At 40.1% G+C, this 20,557-nt stretch overlaps 1 protein-coding gene across 2 annotated transcripts in view; it reads right to left on the bottom strand.

Moving 5' to 3' along the window:
- ATG10 (autophagy related 10) overlaps positions 1–8,890 on the bottom strand; it is a 213,127-nt gene extending 204,237 nt beyond the window's left edge. Inside the window, exon 1 of one of the 2 annotated variants that reach the window (XM_055342228.1) lies at positions 8,661–8,890. Coding sequence is in view for 1 of the 2 variants with exons in the window: in XM_055342227.1 (XP_055198202.1) it covers positions 4,169–4,192 (24 nt within the window). In the remaining variant the exon portion in view is untranslated. Of the gene's footprint in view, positions 1–4,168; positions 4,441–8,660 lie in introns of those variants that run through there. The other variant, XM_055342227.1, reaches the window with a different exon arrangement.
- Between the last annotated feature and the right edge of the window lie 11,667 nt (positions 8,891–20,557).

Raw genomic sequence — 20,557 nt, 5'->3', positions numbered from 1 at the left:
GTGGGGGTAGAGAGCTCTTTAATGAAGACGGAAGATCAAATGAGAGATTTGTAAATGACAAGGGACAAATGGTAGAAGATGGAAGAACACAGAGATGGTAAGTGATACACTATATATAATGTTGAATCCATCAAGAAGAATGGATTATTAGTGATATGAATGGATTATTAGTGAATAATAAACTAACAGAAGTGGTCCTGATGAGCCAAAACACAGTCTTGGATTCCTTCTCAAGATGGTGCTAAAAGCAGCCACTACCAGTGAATAGGAAAAGTAGGTGAGAAAAAAACCCAGCTCACTATATCTGGTAGAGCTGAATTTCATATGATAAGAAATTCCTCAAAAGATCTTCAAAGGAGTCCCAAAGGAGCAGGGATAATTACACCAAAGCCAGAGAAGCAGTGGCCTAAAACTGGCTCTGGGGAAGTGGGCTACCAGCAATCTCCATACCCTAAAATTTGCAGGGTGGAGGAAGGAGCAGCTTCCACTCAAAGAGTTTCAGTTTTTATTTGCTGTTTTTTGTTTCAAAGCCAAGTTTCCTTTAAAACTAGTTAGTGGAGCACAGACCTGTGAAGATGTTAACACCCTGTGAGATATAAGTGTGGAAACTGTGTGGAAACTGATCCATACTATATCTCCGCACCCCCCACCCAATCCTGGGGATTCATATGTAGATTGTGATGGGGAAACCATTAATTCAGGGTTTCCTGACTTTTGACCATAAAATTCTTTTTCTGAAAGCACTTCACTTACTCCACAGAATGTAGTAAAGACAATAATGGGTTAAGGATTTAGATAAGTTTGTTTACTAGGGATGTGTGCTCCTGAGCTCACAATGGAAAATCTGAGAGGGTAGGAAAACAGTGGGAGAACAGATTTGGGAAAAGAAAGCGCCAAGTACAGGAATATAAGTATGTAAGAGACAATGACTCAGGGAGTCATCAAACGTTTCAGGTATGTGAAAGAGGTCTCCGGGTTATACACCAAATCCTGGTTAAGGTGCTTCAGTGCAGACACAAGTTGAGAAAGTAACATCTAAGAAAACACTAAAAGGAAGAACAGAAGCTAACTCAACAAAGGAGGAAGGCAAAGGAATAGAATGTACACAAATCTGAATATAAGGGAAGGTCCAGTAATTAAAGAACTCTTGCTTGACTGAAACACAGAGGTAGAGGAAGGGTACTGGGAGAGCTCCTGCTGATGAGGACAAGAGGGCCTGCTAGCCTGAGGCCTCAGAAAGGTTTTGACAGTGGGAGTAAACAGATCAGATTTGCATTCTGGTTTCCAGTGGAGACTACAGGTCTTGCCTGACTAGATGAACATCCAAGAAAAGTCTCTTGCCACAATCCAGGAAAGACAAAATGAAGCCAAAAAGAGCCAAAGTTTGGAAATAGGGTAGAAGAGGGAGAGATTCAAAAGACATTTTGGTAGTGTACTCATTACAACTGGTGGATCTTGGTATGTGAGGATCTGTGAGAGAAAAGATTCAGGAAAGATTCCCCACTCTTTGCCGTAGGTGGTGGTACACTGAGCAAGAACAGGTTTGGGGAGAGATGGATTTAAATTAATCACACTGACTTTGAGTTTGAAATGCCTGTGGAATAACCATGTGAAGAGAATCTAGCAGTCATTTTGAGATGGATCTGGAACTCAGAAAGAAAAAGAAATCGGGGCCGGAAATATTGATTCTAAATCAACATCATATAGATAACAGAATACATTTGATCATTCAGGGAAAGGATACAGAAATTAAACAGGAAGACCAAAATGGAGCAGTCAGAAAATTAGTTTTTCTACCTTTATAATGACCCTGACATAAATTGAGAGATATTAAATCAAATTGAGAGAAATTGAATTTAATTCATAAAAAAAAATACTAATACATCTTAGCATATTTTATCAATTCCAAACAAACCCTTACTTAACAACAAAATTGAACTAAAGTAAAAACATTTCATCCCCTGAGCCCCCCGGTTACTTGAGGTTTACTGAACTATTCAAAATGTTAGTCAAAACATAAAATTTCACTCAATAGCCATAGTTTATCTAATTAACAGCACTGTGCCACTAGCAAGATGACAGCACATCAAAGCACTAATTAATATTTGGTTGAATACTTATAAAATTATCTAAGGACTGAGCTTTGCTGAAGGATGTTACATATAATAATACAAACACTTATGGCTTGATTACAAAATTAGGAACTCTATTATATTAAAATGATATCCATCTCAGTTTGAATCATCGTAATATGCCATAATGAAATATCACTGAATAATTATTGTCTCTTTGCTCAAATAAGAATATTTCAACTCATTAAAAATGAAAATATAATACAATCGACATTTTCGTATGTACTTTTCAATATGTGACACAATATATAACACTCCTTGGTCCTCTACCAAATTCACAGACTAGTAGAGGCAGAAATTAGAATATTAAAACTTCCTACTATGAGATGGCTAAAATTATGGTCAAAAATGGAAATAACCACAACGGTAGTTTAGTTATCAAAAATGGCAAGAATTTATTTTGCAAATCTAAAACCCTTAGACATATTATGAACAGCTTCTGTTTCCAGATTTATGCTCTCTCAAATAAATAAAATCTTAAAAAAATAAAATAAAAACTAGAGTTTAGCTCTAAGACTAGACTGTATGAAGCTTATACTGCTGCTACTATTTAAAAAAAAAACAAAACAAAACAAAACAGTAAATTCTAACACTATAGTCACTGTTCAAAATACCCTTTTTTGTTAAAAACAATTTTTTTTCACTACCATTCTCCACTTTTTGTATGTGCTTTTTAATCTAATGTGTGGGGAACTAATTTTTTGTGTTTATTTAATTTTGTTTTATTTTATCTTATTTTATGTCTGAAACATTTCTTTTGATGAACCAAAAATCAATGTACATCAGAATCACAGCGAGACTAAAACACTTACAGAAATATAAATTTCCCCAGAAGATCATTTACCGGAAAAAATGTGATTACCACAGAATACACTATGAATACCTTTAAACATTAAAGATAATTTTTAACTAATAAAAGTAGGCAACTTCCTCTGTATTTGTCCCTCCCTGTAACAATTCCACATTATTATTATAAATTTACATTTAGTCTCTTTCCTAAAAAAAAAAAAAAAAAGAAAAGAAAAGAAAAACATGCAATTACTAGCTAAGGAGGTAAACTGAACCCAATATCTTTATAAGAATTTGGCTTATATTCATTTAGATATCACTTACCTAGTAGGGCCCTTGGACAGTGGTCCTCAAATTTCAGAGACCAAAGAAGCAGCCAGGGTACAAATTCAAATGTGGAATCTAAGGCCTAGGCCAGAGAGATTACCTGATTCTGAAGTCCCCCAAATAAACATGTATAATTAGCACCAGAGATACTTTTCAGGAAGAACCACGCTAGTAAAGTGCGACAAAAAATGGATTGTTTTGATAGGGCTAGTAAGTGACCTGATTTCAAGGCATTTGACAGCCTGGATGGGCACAGCAGGGATAGATGGACTGAGCAATCTAATTAATAGCACAGGAAAGCAGCAAAAGGGAGAAAGTTTGGTTCAGTCTTGACAGCAACTAACCAGTAAGCTTGGTACTCCCTCCTTGCCTTGCCAGTGAAATATATATCCCAAGTAAAGTTTAAATGAGATACAACATTACACCTGGACTGAAACTAAAGAATGTTAATTGGTAGCTGGATGCTTGCTGTGGCCTCTGCAGCAGGAGATCCAGGTAGGAAGACTGTAAGTCATCTCACTCTACCACATTCTATATTTCCTTTTTAAAAAAAAAAAAACCTACCCTCAGGAGCTCCATCTACTACTGACTTCCAAGCCCACTGCTAACCCTCCTTCAAGGCAGTTGTCTCATGTTTGTGGCCAGCAGTGGAAGGCGACGTCAAGTAGAGCACTGTATACTACAAGGTAAGGTCAGCAATAGGAGGCTGTGGGAACAGCACAACCCTCAAGAGTACAGTCTCACCACTGCCACTTTCCCTGAAAAAACTCAAAAAACTATAAACCATTTCAAATCACACAGACACACTCCCCTTGTTATAGTCACAGGATTGAAAAACAACAGCAAAGGAAGACCTCTTCTGAGAACAGAAAGATCTACCATTCATAAATTTGGTTGAATCTTTCAACCTATTCTCCTACCTCACACGTAGATGGAAAGTCCATCAGCACCTAGAGGAAGTGAGAGCGATGCAGAGCACTTGCTCACTCTGACAAGCGTGAACAGTACCATTCCTATACAAGTCCCTCTTCTGTTGAGGTAAGAAAATCAAAAACGTCAATAACAGTGTAGGACCAAGATGATGCTCTTGAGCCATAGGCAAGAACACCACCACATGAAGGGAGAGAGAAAGCTTCCTTCTATAGTGGCCTTACGTTGGGAATCAGAAGAAAAACTTGGAAATTATCAACTTTACATTCCAAATTGAAAAAGACAGAGGGAAAAAAATTAAAAAAAGAAAGAGAGGGAAAGGAAAAACAAAGCCTCTAAAAGCAAGAAATGAGGTGGGAAACAACAGCTGAGAGCAAAAAAGAAACTGAATAAGAAAAAGTTGGAAGGGAATTCAAATATACAATAAGAGCAAAGATTTAAATTCTATATGAGAGGCAATAAAGAAAAGCTAGAAAAAAAATCTAATTAGTATTTTAGCATATACGTGTGAGATGCTCTCCAAACACAGAAGAAAAAGGATCAAGATGAAAACAAAGCATATTGATTGATAGAAGGACAAAGAATACAAATGCAATCTACAAGTAACTGGCATTTCTGAACTGGAATCATAAGCAAACATACCACTGAAAAATTATTCCTGAGCTGGGAGTGGGGGAGATCAAACATATTTACTCTTACAAATTGAGAGGATTCACTTTGTTTCTGAAAAAAACTGTTGAAAAAAACAAAATGTTATGCCTAAAGGTAGCCTAGTGGAATATCTTAATTAAAACAGAAAAAGAAAAAACAAAGATACAGACAGAAAAAAAGAGTTTACGTACAAAGGAACAAAAATTAGGGTAGCCTCAGCCATCTCCTTCACAGCAAGGAACACCAGAAGTCAACAGAGCAATGTCTAAACACCTGAGAATCTCTGATTATCAGTTTGTGTCTTAGCACCTATAACAGAGCTACATTACATAAAAGTTATAATGAATAAAAGAAAAATTAAATATTTTGTGAATTTATTTTATATATCTCTACCTCTCAATAGTACATTTCTTCAATTCAACATTCAAGCCTATTCACCAATTGGTCTTTTCCCATCCAAACAACGGATTTATACGGCTTAGTCTTTCTGATACCAGTGTCATTATTTTTATAATATTACCATATTTTTATATGAAACAAGATTTCTCTGCAAGCACGTAAGAGAAACTATTCCACAACTGGTGATGATTTCAGCTGATCCATCAATTTTCTTTTTACTTCTGATTTTTGTGTGTGGTGGGGAGGGGCAGTTTAAGATGTATTTATTTAAGACAGAGAGACAGCACAAGCAGAAGGGACAGACCGGAGAGAGAGAATCTCAAGCAGATTCAAGCAGGCCTGACACGGGCCTCAACCCCAGGACCCTGAGATCATGACCTGAGCCAAAACCAAGAGCAGGATGCTTACCTTGAGGGGCTGTGCCACCCAGATGCCCCCTCTTGTTGCTTATGAATGGGACTTGAAGAACTAACTCTAGTCTACATGTATGCTAATGAGGCCAGAACCAGGAACTAATGGTGTATGAGTTTGGCCAAAGTCATTCAACAAACAAGAAGAGACCAAAAAAAGCAGTACTGTATCAGAAGCTACAGACTCAGTACTACTCTGAAAATAGATAATAGAGCAATGTGTTTTTAAAATATACTACCAAGTGCCATTTAAAAATTTGCAGTTGGACACTTTTCAATGAAACAAACATTCCCTTTTTCTTCTAACAAAGTCTTCATTAAAAACTAGATTAATGTCCTTTCCTATTTCCACAAGCTTTTACTCATTCACTTGGCACCTATAATATCCTAGCATATTGTTGTATGTGTCCTCATAGAAAGGAGTGTCAAATGAAAGTTTCCTAGGAAAATCAGAGACTAAGAGTCTGGAAGACTTGAATTCAGTTCTTCAATATGGTATGTGAATAAGGACTTACCAAGTGGAGACAAAGCCATGCCAAAAGATGGAAAAACTCAACATAGGGCCTGAACAAAATTTGCTAAGTTTTGGGGCACCTGGGTGGCTCAGTGGGCTAGGCGCCTGCCTTCAGTTCAAGTCATGATCCCAGGGCCCCAAGATCAAGTCCCACTTCAGCCTCCCTACTCAGCAGGGCATCTGCTTCTGCCTCTGCCCCTCCCCCTGCCTGTGTGTGTTTGTGTTTTCTCTCTCTCTCTCTCAAGTAGATAAATGAAATCTTTAAAAAAAAAAAAAGTTTGCTAAGTTTTAAAAATAAAATGGCAATACTTGTGCATAAGCTGGGTAGTAAAGTACAGGCATATATGGTTCAATGATTCCCAACATTAGGAGGGACCATTCTCAAAGGGCATATCTGGAAATGAGTGAGATCATAGTGGGCCCTTACAAAAAGGAGAGGTTGTAATTGCTACTGCACTTCAGTGCTCAGGGACTGGGTACAACGAGCATCTTACAATGTATGAGGCAGCCCTATACACATGCGAGTTGAGCTCCCCTTAAGAAACGCTGGAAAGTAGGCTGAACCTTAACAAAGTCTAGAAAACTGAACCATAGTGTAAGAAACACTAGCGTATCTTTGAAATCTGAGATCACAATCTGCATTTGACTCAATAAATATTTACTTCTAAGAAAGCTGTGTTTTTCCTGAGAAGTGGTATGCTTCCTTCTTTCCTTTGGCCACCATGAAGCTGAGAAATTCATCTATGTGGAGGTTGGCAAGTTGAAGGAAAGACGTCTACTGATGACCCTAAAACTCTAAAGAATTCCAGTTAAAGCAGTGGGCAGTAAGAAACCATTGCAGGTTCCTGAGCTAGTGTAGAGGTGATTTTGAAAGTTTTCTCCAAAGGCTATTACGTGACGGTAATACGAAATACCTCTAACCTCAAAGCTAAACTCATAGGAAGTTATCTTCCTGGGTTCTGTAAACCTGTGAGATGAGCACTTCCGGGCCTGAGGTACTTAGAGGTGCCTCTGGTTTTGCAGTTTTCAGCAACCTCTCCCTGACCCGGATGCTTCTAGGCAGCGTTGATTCTCCATTCTCCTACTTTCTAATAGTTTCATACCTAAGTGGGCTTGGCCCCTGAAGACATTTGTTTTCAGCACGTAATCACTAAATAATCTCTAAGGCACTTTGTTGTTATGGTTCCTGACTATATTTATTATTCAAACACTGCCTGACATTTTTCCTAAAGTGTTCTCTTTCTCAGAAATTTATAAGCATTAGGAACCGCTATCAAGCTATAATTTGTCACAAAACATTATGCCCAACTTGATTGTCTCACGATGTAGCAGTGTCTCCGTTAATATTAAATAAAGGGGGAAAGGAGTGGCCAAGGGAGAAGGTAAGGAGAAATAATCTCCTAACAGTCTCTCCATATCCAAATGAATCCAGTGTAGAACTAGGAGGAATTGTTTCCACTAACTTCCTCAATCAAAACACCAACAACGATTTTTGATCCTTGTAATTACAATGCCTTAACTTGAATTTCTCAAGGGCTCAACGCTGCTTTTTTTGATCAAATTTTCATTTTGTAAATGTTTCCTTCTGTCCGTATTGGGACTCTTCCGAGGCAACAAGGGAAGGATTCTACTTGGGGTCCCACAATGCTGCCCAGTCCTACAGTGGGCCTGTTTCCCAATTCTGAGAAGTACGGACTTAAGCTTTTGCCCCCTGGAGACTGAGGCCACTGTGCAATCATAACTTTTTAAGTTATAAACATGATTCGCACAAAGCCAGCCTGTGGCAGAGATTTACTGGACTCATGTTGAAGGAGCGAGCTGAATGGGGTCAAAATCTTAAAAATCAAAAATAAATAAATAAAATTAAAATGTTGGCAATAGGGCAATGAAACCACAATCTTCGGGGGTATTTTTTTTTTCCTCTCCCAGTCAGGAATAATTTGCATTTCCAGTTTAAAAATAAGTAAGTGCTGGGCCTGAGCCCTGACCAACACAAAGTCGAGCAAGGGCACAGTGCCCTAGATGACGGATTCATCCGCAGGTGGGCCTCTCAGGCAGGCAGGGCTCCCTTCTCAACTATCCTGCCGCTTTTCCTCGATGTTTGTAAGCTTTGCCATCGCAGATGTTCGCGCCTCTAAATGAGTCGACTACGCCCCAATCCGTGATTTCAGACGCTACGCGTGGAGAGGTTATTCGGGAGACGCACGGCTGCCGGCTGTGAATGCCAGCCAGCCATCCCTCCCAGATTCTCACGGAGTCCGAAACCCCTCCAAGTTGAGCGGGCCTGGGCGTCGGGGTCACCGCGGGTCACCGAGCAGCCTTTGTTCCCGGGTCCCCGCGGGCGCCGGGGCCCGGTCAGCGCGACCCCGCCGCCCCGGCAGCCCGCTCCGGGGCCCCGCCTCCGGGTCTTTGTTCGGGGCTGGCTGCCGGCCGCCCCCGCGCCGCCCTCGGCGGCGGGAGGACCGTGCGGCGGGCGACGGGGGCGACGGGGGCCGCGCGAGTACTCACCCCGCTCCGCTCGGCCCCTGACCCCGCCGCCGGCCTAGCGCAGGCGGGGCCGCGGGCTGGGGGAGGGGAGCCGGGGCGGTGCCCAGGGCTCTACCAGCGGCCGTCCGGCCAGCGGGCCCGGGCGGGGGGGCGACGGGCGGGCTCCCGGAGGCCACGGACGCCTCAGCACAGGACGGGAGCGAACGCGCCGACGGCCCCCAGCGGGCAGGCCCGGCCCTCCCTCCGCCACAGCCGCCGCGGCGACCGACGCGGAGCATGCGCACCAGCGCCTCCCGCGCCCCCTGGGGCCTGGCTCGCGCGGGGGAGGGGCTGACGTCGCGGGCCGCGCGCGCAGGACTCGGGCCAGGGGGCGTGGCCTCGCGGCAGCCCCGGCCCCCGCGAGCCGAGGCCCCGCCCCCCAGCCCCGCGCCGCCGGAAGCGAGCCGTGGCCGCGCGCCCCGCGAGCACGAGGGCGGCCGCCCGTGCAGGTGCGGCGGGCGGGCGGCTGCGGCGTCGCCACCTGTCCTTCCAACAAATAGCCACATACCTGGAAAACCAGTGAGTGACTGCTGGAGACGGGGCGGAGCGAGAACCTTCTCCGAGGTTGGAGTCCGAGCCGGCCGGCGTCCGTGCACGCGCTGAAACTCCTGTAAGCGCCTCAGCCACCAGTCGCAAACACGGCTCCCTCCTTTGACCTAAGGACCAGGTAGACGGTAGCAGTTCGAGAGTTCCAGTAGTACCCTCTGGGGCACGTACCTCAGGAAAAAAAGAAAGAAAGAAAAAACAGCAGAATTAAAATGGGGATGGGGGGTGACTGTGGGGTAAAGACCACAGAAAAACGTAGAAGTAACAGGGGTAATCGAGCTGAAAGACTGAAAATGCAACAGCCGACATCTGAGGGGAAACTAGCGTCTGCTCCTTGTAACACAACAGAATTAAATTTGTGTGAAAAAAAAAGCGTGGCGAGTTGACGACGTGAAAGGAAAACCTGCCTTCAAGCGCACGGGGCTCGGTTATGATCTTGTACCACAGTTATGTAAGAGGTCACCCCTGGGGAAAGCGAGGTGACGGATACGTGAGGTTCGGCACTATTTTTGCAGTCTCTTGTGAGTCTGTAATCATTTCACTATAAAAAGTGCTTAAAAAGGGACAGCACTGATCAATGGTGACCAGAGAAAGGGGTTGACTAAAAAAGAGCTTAAGGAAATTTGGGGGAGGGGGGAATGATGGAACTGTTCGATAATTTAATTGTGTTAATGATTACACCGTTTTGGGTTTTATTTTTTTAAGATTTTATTTATTAAAAAAATAAAAATAAATAAATAAATAAATAAATAAATAAAGATTTTATGTATTCATGAGAGACACAGGCAGAAGGAGAAGCAAGCTCCACGCAGGGAGCGCGACATGGGACAGGATCCTGGGACCTCGGGGTCACGCCCTGGGCCGAAGGTGGCGCTAAACCACTGAGCCACCCGGGTGTACCCTAATGACACTGTTTTTTGCTGGACAAAATTCATAACAGGGATAGATTTTACTGCATGTAAAATAAAACTCAAAAGATCGGGCTAGTAAGTGAACTTCCTAACATGTTTGAGTAACTGTGGATATAAATGAATTCGATAGTTGCCAATTAAAAACAATTCACCAGCTTTTTTTTTTTTTTTTTTTTTTTGGTACAAGGAAGTGAGTTCTGACTGAGAACTTTAGTGAATGGGTATTTCCTTCGACTTTAAACGGTTCCTCAAAAACCATAAAACTTTCACATACAGAAATAAGAATGGGGCAGCCCCGGTGGCGCAGCGGTTTAGCGCCGCCTGCAGCCCAGGGCATGATCCTGGAGTCCAGGGATCGAGTCCCACGTCAGGCTCTCTGCATGGAGCCTGCTTCTCCCTCTGCCTGTGTCTCTGCCTCTCTCTCTCTCTCTCTCTCTCTCTCTCTCTCTCTCTCTGCATCTCTATGAATAAATAAATAAAATCTTAAAAAAAAAGAAATAAGAATGCATTGCTTGGCATCGTATCCAATAATCTAGAAACACTTTCATGCATCAATGATACCATGTTAACAAAAAAACAAGTTTTTTGCACCTGAGATGTTTTTAAGTGTCATAATCCACCTGCCAAAAACAAAGAAACAGAGCAAGATAAATCAGGTAACTTCTATATACTTCCTTTCATCATATCACTCTTGACAAGAAACAGCCCTGGCCTGTTTAGGTGTTTACCCTACAACACTTCAGAGTGCTTTAGGGCAGAGTGCTTTAGGGTCTGTCATCAGTGCATAGCCAGCCTCTGGCAGAGTTCCTCACTAGTAATAAGTATTTGTGGAGTAAAACAATACATTGATCACAAAAAGAGAAGGAAGCTAAAATTTGAGAACCCACCATAAGCCAGAAGCTTAGTTGAGTTTAGCTAACCATATAATAATCACACAAGATAACCATTTTATAGATATGAAAACTGAGACTAACGATCAATTCCCTTTCATTCCTTGTTTCATTGGATTTCTCAGTTTTATTTGATCATGTTAATCACATCTACAAAGTCTTGCTTCCCTTAGCTCCCATAAATCCACAGTCCCCTGATTCTCCTTTGAGCTCCCTTGACCACTCCTTTACTTAACCTCATAGGCTTTGGTTTGTCCATCAGATGTATATTAATTCACAATAACCTTTAAGGAGTATGATCCAAGAATGGGACACAAGTCTGAAGTTGCATGGTAGGGGCACCTGGGTGGCTCAGTTGCTTAGGCGTTCAACTCTTGGTTTTGGTTCAGGGTCCTGGGATCAATCCCTGGTCAGGTTGGGCTCCCCACTCAGTGGGGAGGCTGCCTGAAGATTCTCTCCCTCTCCCTTTGCCCCTCTCTTCTCATATGCTCTCTCTCTCTCTCTAAATTAAAACCAAAAATCTTTAAAATTACATGGTAAATCTCTTATTTTCTCTAGTCAGTTCGTATCACTTGTACTGATTGATAACTTATTGAAAACTCATATCCCATGGGCCACCAAGATACGAGGAAGGTAGGAAATGCAGTCTCTAGCTAAGTAGCCCAGGGTTCAGTCAAACCTTGACAGAATAGGATTATTTTATTATTAAAAGGAAGAAGGGCAGAATGGATATTGGGGAGAAATAGCTCTCTCTGCTGCAGCTTATAGAGGGCACATCTCTTTCACCATCCTCCAAGAGGTTCTCAGGGAAAGATAAATTATATAAAAGAAAAAAGTTAGGAGAGGTAATCTGATTGGATGGCAGAAATAAGAAACATAAACCTGTTTGTACATAGCATTTATCTAAAAAAGTGAAAGAAGAAAATTATAGTTTGGCAAAACTATAGAGACAGTAAAAAGATCAATGGTTGCCAGAGTTTGGGAGAAGGAATATGTGGAGCGTACAGCATTTTTAGGACAACAAAACTATCATTTTTGATACTGAAATGGTGAGTATATGACATTATGCTTTAGTGAAAATCTATAAACTTATACAGCACAAAGAATGAATTCTAATATAAACTATGGACTTAAGTAACAATCTACCAATACTGCTTCATTAGGTATAACATGTACCACACTAAGGCAAGATGATAATAAAAGAGGAAACTGAATGCATACATGAGAATTCTGTTACAATTCTAAGAAATAAAGTCCATTAATTATTTTTTAATGACACTGAAAAAAAAAAACAGTCTATATCAAAGAATGAGGTTTCAGAGACAATAACCACAGCAGGGTGATTCAAACTGTCCATCACGCCACTTCCTATTTGTTATTTTTAGTACACCTGCAGTACATACATATTTTGGGGGTTTTTGTTTTATTTTTACCATCAACATTTTAAATATAATTTACATAAAATGCTACCGTTTTAAGTCTATAGTTAAGTACATTTTGACAAACAGATGCACCCATGTAACTATTACTACAATCAAAATAAAGAACATGTCTATCATCCCAAAAAGTGACCTACTACCCCTTTACAATTAATCACTTCCTCCACCCTCAGACCCTTAGCAACCACTCATTTCCTCTAGATTAGTCACTCTGGTTTTGCCAATTCTAGAGAATGGTATCATACAGTACGTAAAACACATATGTGTCTGACTTCTTTTACCCAGCATGTTTCTGAAATTCATTGATGCATTTATCAGTAATTATTTCCTTTTTATTGCTGATCAGTATTCCACTGCATGAATATACCACATTTTGTACATCCATTATCTAGGAAGGACATTTAGGTTGTTTTCAGCTTCTGGCTAGTATAAATAAAGCCGCTTTAAATAATCATTTAGGGGACCCCTGGGTGGCTCAGTGGTTGAGCACCTGCCTTCAGCCCACAACGTGACCCTGGAGTCCCAGGATAGAGTCCCACTTTGGGCTCCCTGCATGGAGCCTGCTTCTCCCTCTGCCTGTGTCTCTGCCTCTCTCTCTGTGTCTCTCATGAATAAATAAATAAAATCTTAAAAAAAAAATCTCAGCAGCAAAATGCTGTAGCTAACAATGTATAGCATAGCAGTAGAATTGGATAACTGTGCTTGTATTTTGAAGATCTTGAGAGTCTAGTTTGTATTATAAAGGGTATAACACATTTCAGGAAATAATCCAATTTGAACTGTCTGAATAAAGGATGGGATATTTTAGTGAATTTTGATATTTAGTTTTTCTTTGTTTTCTAATATTCTAATTTGGACATTTTTATCTTTCAAGCATCTTGAGGACACTTAGGAACCAAAATTTTTGTTTTAAATTTGTCAGGTGAATTCAGAGTTCTAAAAGGGTCAGTCTGGCGGTGATCTAATACTATTCAGGTTGCTTGTTTTTTCCTACTGAAATCGGCTGAGAAGGCCCTTTGTTCTTTTATTTTGGGGAAGTACAGGAAAAAACTATGCATATCTATAGCATATCCTTCTGGGTTATCATTACTAGCCTCATTCAGCGTCTTTAAGACATTTTGCTGCTCTTTGTAAGTTGTAGGTAATTGACAGAAATACATAACTTTTGTCCTGTCTGGTAGTGATTTTAATTGATTCCCCCATTTTACCCATGGAAAAATCAGTTCTGTCCCATTTTTCCTGGCTCCCTGATACCACATGAATAAAATATCTTTGACTATATTCATTTTTCTATGTGTTTGGAAGTCATAATTTTACTTTCTCTAAAAATTACATTTTAACAGAGGCCTGACAATTTTTATTCGGGAATCCAGTAGGAATAAATTCTCACTGTAGTCTTCCGTCCCAGGTCTTACTGAAATGTTCAGGGCCTTCAAGGCAGTCCAGAGTCTTTGGAGGCATACCAGGACAGCTGCTCAGGCAAACCAAAATCTTGACTAAGATGACGTGAGGCCCAAGAAAAGGTAAATGAGAAAGTAGATAAATAGCAAACTATTGTTGATGAAAGAATATGCCTCACCTTTGGACTTTGTGGGGAAAAAGTCAAACAGGATATTTGCAGCACCCTATATCCAGAATCCATTGATTTGTAAAGCAATGGGTAGAGAATAAAGAAGTAATTACAGAATCTCAAATTCTTCAGAATTTTTGGTTCAAACTCCTTTTGCCTTCTGAGCACAGGTTAGATTCCTTAGAACTACAGAGCAAAATGTTCTCCCCCGCTAGATTTTGCACCACTTATCACCCAGCAAAGAAAATAGCGGAAGGGTAATGATACAAGATCAATGTACATACATAGGGTCTGTCTTTTTTGCTCACAAGGACTTGAATGTCCTAGTTCAATAATGACCTGTTTCCTTTAATGTTCTATGGCTATGTTTACTGATCAGGAATTAATTCTGATTGTAGGATTTGATTGCATATTGATATGTGCGTTATAACGATGTTTTGCATTAAAACAAGTTCAGCCTGCAGTCCTGGAAGGCTTTGTGCAATTTTAATTCACTAAGCTGCCCTAGATTCAGACCAAATCAGAAGTTGCTCCCAAGGCAATGACTCTTTTTAGGCTGCCTCTTAAAATAAATAACAATAATGAGTATTTGCTTGGCCCCCTCATCTGCATTATCTCCATTAGCGAAATGAGAGGCACGCTGTGGAAAGGGTACCAATTTGGTGTCAGGAGGTCATACAGCAAGCTCTATTTCTGCCACTTACTTGATATGTAGATTTCAAGCAGTCACTTACCCTCTCTGAGCCTCAGGATCTATGTATTTATGAAATGGAATTAGTAATAATCCTACCTTTACAGTGTGTGGAAAACAAAAAGATACACATTTTCAAATTTATGAGATTGATATGTGGGGTAATAGAATAATACAATAATTAGTATAATCAATAGTCTGTGTTTTCTAACATAGAAAGATGACCAGGTACAAAACAATATGTTAAAGTATAACTTCATTTATGGTCCTATAGAAAAATAATAAAGGGTTACTTACAACTAAAAATTAACAATGGCTATCCCTAGGTAAAGGGATTATTTCTTCATACTTTTTTGGTATTTCAGATTTAGAAGACAATGTATCACCAATGTGTTACTTTTTATAATAAATATAAAGAATGCTACCTCCAATAAAATAATTAAAATTGATGTCTGCAATTTTTAGGTGAGAGCCAATGATTTACAAAATTACCTTTACTGGATATATATTTGACACAAAAGAATGTTATCTGGATATAAATTATGTCCTGTTGTTCTGTAAAAGGAATAACAATGGAGACAAAAAAGTCAACTTCAAAGGGAGAAAAGCCAAAATGTGATGGCCAGCAAAGGATGATAATGGGACATTCCAAATGTACAATATCCTACCCTCTGCAAATCAGTGATGGCCATGAGAATGTCTTTTCACCATTTAATCTTCCTCAGATTAAGGGGCTAATAGTATAATTATGTAGGCAGAGATAGTAGAAGGATATAAACAGGCATCCTTATTCTATATATACTCAAGACATGTTAAGAGGCATATTATGGAACATGAATAATGATAGGAAGAAAGGATAAATATTACATGTCTGATGAAACAGGCCACAGTTGAGTAGTGCTGCTACATCTTTGATGTAATATTTGACTGCTTTGTATTATGATGTTTTTAATTATTTATGCTGTTGGTGTATGCAATAAAGAAGAGGTAAAATTTATTGCCATACAGACTTGTCTTTGATATTGGTTCTTTTTTTTTTTTTTTTAGATTTATTTTTAAGTAATCTCTACACCCAGTAGGGGGCTTAAATTCACAGCCCCAAGAGCAAGAGTCACACCCTCCACTAAATGAGCCAGTCAGGTGCCCCTGATATTGGTTCTTAATACACAGAACATACACCCTACTTGTAATAGTGAGATGTTCAGTCTCGTCAATGGGGAAATGCTGATATTCCACTTAGCTGATTGGTCATGATGGTCTTCTGAAGATGGTCTTATAGGGTGATGTAACAGCCATTGGGTGGAGTATAGCACTTTAAAAGACCAGTTAAAGAATTGCATTGCTGGGATCCCTGGGTGGCGCAGCGGTTTGGCGCCTGCCTTTGGCCCAGGGCGCGATCCTGGAGACCCAGGATCAAATCCCACGTCAGGCTCCCGGTGCATGGAGCCTGCTTCTCCCTCTGCCTGTGTCTCTGCCTCTCTCTCTCTCTGTGTGACTATCATAAATAAATAAAAATTAAAAAAAAGAATTGCATTGCCTTCCCATATGCTTATGAATTCCATTAGTCTCAATAAAGCTGTTTAGTCGAAGGTTACTGATTTGTGTGATACTTGGTCTGGAGATTCCACTAATCCAAAACTGCCTATGGCTCTAGCCAGACTGTATCATGTTAGAGGACATCTGCCCAGAATAAGAACATCAACCCAGATGATATGAAAACACTCTGCATGTGGGCTATACCCTTGTCTTTGCTAAGCAGTGCACGAATATGTGATATCTTCATCTTTCAGAAATCTAACTAAAACAAATCTGTATTGGCATATACAAAAGGTGATATTTGGTAGGCAGTTTGGTATTTAAATGAAAGAATTAGTCTGAAAATATATATAGTGAAATTATCTCCCATACTTACCTAAGCCATATTAACTCTATATGCTTGGCAAAAAAAACAAAACAGAAGAATACATTTTTCTTATACCATGGACCCTAAATGCAAGCCAACAACTTCATCTGGTGTTCAACTCAAGAAACAACCTTCTGTTCCAATAGCAGAAGAAAACTGGCTGTGTATCATTTCTTGACTGATGATAGTATATACACTCAAAATCATGTACATAGTATTTTAGATGAGATTTTTCAAATGCAATTTTAACTCTATTTTTGCCTTTCACATTGACTTTAGATCCCCACCCCTTTAGAAAAAGTCACTTCCTTGTATTTGGGAATATCATTAATATTCAGGTGACAGTTGCAGCTATGGTCACAGAAGACACTATTCAAGGGAGATAACATAGAGCAAGAAGAGATGTGAGGGTGGAATCTTAGAGACCATCAATATTTTAGAAATAGGTAGGAGAGCCCACAACAATTCTAAAAGAATTATTAGGGAGATAAGAAAGACTAGATAATAAAACACCAAGAAGAGAGTTCCCAAAGAGTGGTTAGCAAGATCAAAAATAAACAAGTCAAGGGCAGCCTGGTGGCTTGGCGGTTTGGCGCTGCCTCCGGTCCAGGGCGTAATCCCGGAGACCCTGGATCAAGTCCCACGTCGGGCTCCCTACATGGAGCCTGCTTCTCCCTCTGCCTCTGTCTCTGCCTCTCTCTCTCTTTCTGTGTCTCTCATGAGTAAATAAATAAAATCTTTAAAAAAAATAAACAAGTCAAGGAATATAAATACTGAAAAGTAACCATCGGATTTGGAAATTAAGAAGACACTGATCATTTAGCAAGAGCAGTTCTTATATTACGGTGGTGGTCTAAGTCTGTTTCCAATGGATTACAAAGTGTATGAGTCTTTAAAAAAAAAAAGAACAAGAGAAGCAAGTGAAGATCTCAAGCTTTTCTATGAAGAAAAAGGAGGCAAATGAAAGGGTGGCAGGTAGCAGAGAATCAGAGGCAAGGGAGGGTACATTGGTATTTCACTTCTCTAGTGGGTGTGGTTTGATCCAGTATATTAGTCAAGTGCAAAAACTGAAAGGAAAGAGGAGATAAACTGAGGCAACACAGCCCCCAAGGAAAAAGGAAGAAGTTGAGTCTCGAGTACTAATTTGGACCACCTGGAAGGAGGACAAAGGAGAAAGACGTAGTGATAATAGAGATGTCTTTGTATTTAGGAGAGAAGTGCAGTGGAGTAGGACCTGAAGAAAGTTCATTTTGGGTAGCTTTCATCTTCTCTGTGAAATGGGCAGTTAGCATAGCCATTTCTAAAAGTGCAAAGAGGGGCTTAAAAACATACATAAAATTTTGTAATTGTCTTTAAAAGAAATGAGAGAAGCTGAGAAAGCGTAGACAGGATTTGAGGGCCTAAGACTGGATTCCCATATTTGTGTAGGTACTACTTCCTACACTTTGTGTGATTGTTGGTGTTGCTGCTGTTTTTTTCCAGTACGATTCATCCTGCTTGGATGAAGAAGTATAAAAAAAGCAGATTAGTAAAGAAGAACTGAAGGAGTAGAATAAATTAAGATCGTTGATAGAAGAGTGCTAGAAATGAGATGCATGGGATCTGTTCAGGATGATAAGGAAATGATGCTAAGAAGGCATCAATGGAGTTGGAAAAAGAAGAGAAATCAAGGGACTAAGATTACCATTAAGAGAGTAGACTTGTAAAAACAGATGGCTGGTAAATAGGAGGATATGTTTGGAGGAGAGATGGATGTGTGAGCTTTCAGGTATATGTATTAGTGAGTTCCAGATGAGGACAAGGCCCATGACATCTATCCAAGGTGAACTGCTGAAATGGAATGGAAGTGAAGCCATAAGCATTGAATAGACCACAGAACTGAAAGCGTCGTAGTCAATGGGTCATTCAAGAAGACCTTGGAATTTCTGCAGGAGTCACCTGGCTTTGAAGAATGAAGAGGTAGACCAGACCAAGAGTGGTGGGCAGCAAAGCAAAGTTTATTGAGAGTACAAAGCTTCCGAAGAGGGAGGAGACCTGAAAGGGTTGCCCTGGGTGTTTCTAAGTCTAGGGGGTTTTATGAGATTGTTGGTGGGCTGTTTTAATCCGATTAACCCTCCATGAGCCTGTCACGAAATCAGGTTTTTGTCATCTACCTATCTCTTGGGAAAGTGTGGAGGGCTCCTTCCAGGGTGGTGTAAAATCCTTTTAAGGGTGATTTCCTCTTAGAGTGGGGACCCCTTGTCCCTGCTTGCCTTTCTTCCAACTATCCTTTATTAGTACCAAAAATCTAGATGAACATGGAGAATTAAGAAAAAAGATGGTGATGGTGGTACAGATGAGTTGGTATAGAACCAACTTCAGAAAATGTTAGCTTGATAGGGAAGTAAATGATCTAGATATAGCACTTTGGAGCTAGGAGGATGCTAGCAATAGTTCCAGGATGTGAGGAAAGGAGCCAGGCTAAAGTAAAGTGGAGGCTTCCAAGAGACCCGTGTTTCAAATAGGTGGGTGTATTAGTCAGGGTTCTCCAGAGAAACAGAACCCATAGAGTATATATATATATATATATATATATATATATATATATATATATGTAGAAAGAGAAACATTATGAGGGACTGACTCACAGGATTACGAAGACGGTACTGCCTACCAGCCAAAGGCTCAGGAAGCCAGTGGTATAGTTAGAGTTCAGATCTGAAGCCTGAGAACCAGGACAGCCAATGGTGTTAGTTCATGTCTGAGTCTAAAGGCCCAAGAACTGGGGGCTAATGACCAAGATGAATGTCCCAGCTCAAGCAGAGAGAGCACATTTGCCCTTCTCTTACCATTTTGTTCTATTCTGGCTCTCAACCAATTGTATGATGTCTACTCACAATGATGAGGGTGATCTTCTTTACTCAGGCTATGGATTCAAAAGCTAATCTTTCTGGAAACACCCTCACAGTCCCACCCAGAAGTAATCTTTTATCAGTTATCTGGGCATCTCTTAGATTAGTCAAGCTGACAAAATTAACCATCACTGTAGGTCCACATTCATACAGGCTCTCTGTGGAAGATGGAAACTGTTTAGCCTATTAATGTTCATCCATTCTTTTCACAAACTTATAGAGAATATAGCATATGCCAGGCACTGTACTAGGTGCTAGAAATACAAGAAGAAGACAAGCAGGGCCCTTGCCTTAACGGAATTTAGAGCTTTTAATCAGTAAGACCCCAGACAAATACACAGAAAAGTTTTGAGCTTGAACATGTTATGAGGCTCTATAGATCTGGTTGTGGGAGGAAGATTAAAGGCTAAATCAACCAAAGCTTTCTCAAGAAAAAAGATGTGGAAGCAATCTGGCAGGAATTGATATTGATAATATTGATAAGCCTGCCCCATCTTTGAAAGTCACTGATAGAGCTGTTTATCAAAGAGCAAACACTAGTTTACAGGATCTTTAGGGGTTATTTACATTACAACAAGGCATAGAATCAATTGATATGGAAATCAGTTAAGAATGCTTTAATAGCAAAACAACCACAGAATTCTATAATGTTATTCTAAAACATAATACCTAAGAATCACATGAAAGCTAAATTTAAATGTTTTATGCATGCAAGATGGAACATTTCTTAGATGCTTTTAGAAACACTATTATAGATTGCTATTCTGAGTACCAAATGACAAGAGCTGTGAAAAGAACTACACATGAATTATAGGTAGATAATATGTGACTTATATGTAAATCACATGTAAGATCAGTATTGCTTTGACACTTGGCAAGCTTTACCAAAGAAGAATATTTCAATTACAATCAGCAAATTTCAGAGAGAAGCATTCAACCATTTTAGATCCACTTTGAATAAGTTTTCCTACATCACCAAATCTACGAATACAGTCAATACATGAATAATTTTCGATAAAAAGCCCCATAGTGTCTGGA

The sequence above is a fragment of the Nyctereutes procyonoides genome, unplaced genomic scaffold (genome assembly GCF_905146905.1).
Source record: "Nyctereutes procyonoides isolate TBG_1078 unplaced genomic scaffold, NYPRO_anot_genome, whole genome shotgun sequence".
Classification (NCBI taxonomy): domain Eukaryota; kingdom Metazoa; phylum Chordata; class Mammalia; order Carnivora; family Canidae; genus Nyctereutes; species Nyctereutes procyonoides.
The sequence above is the reverse complement of the archived record's forward strand: the minus strand, read 5'-3'. Positions and strand labels throughout refer to the sequence as shown.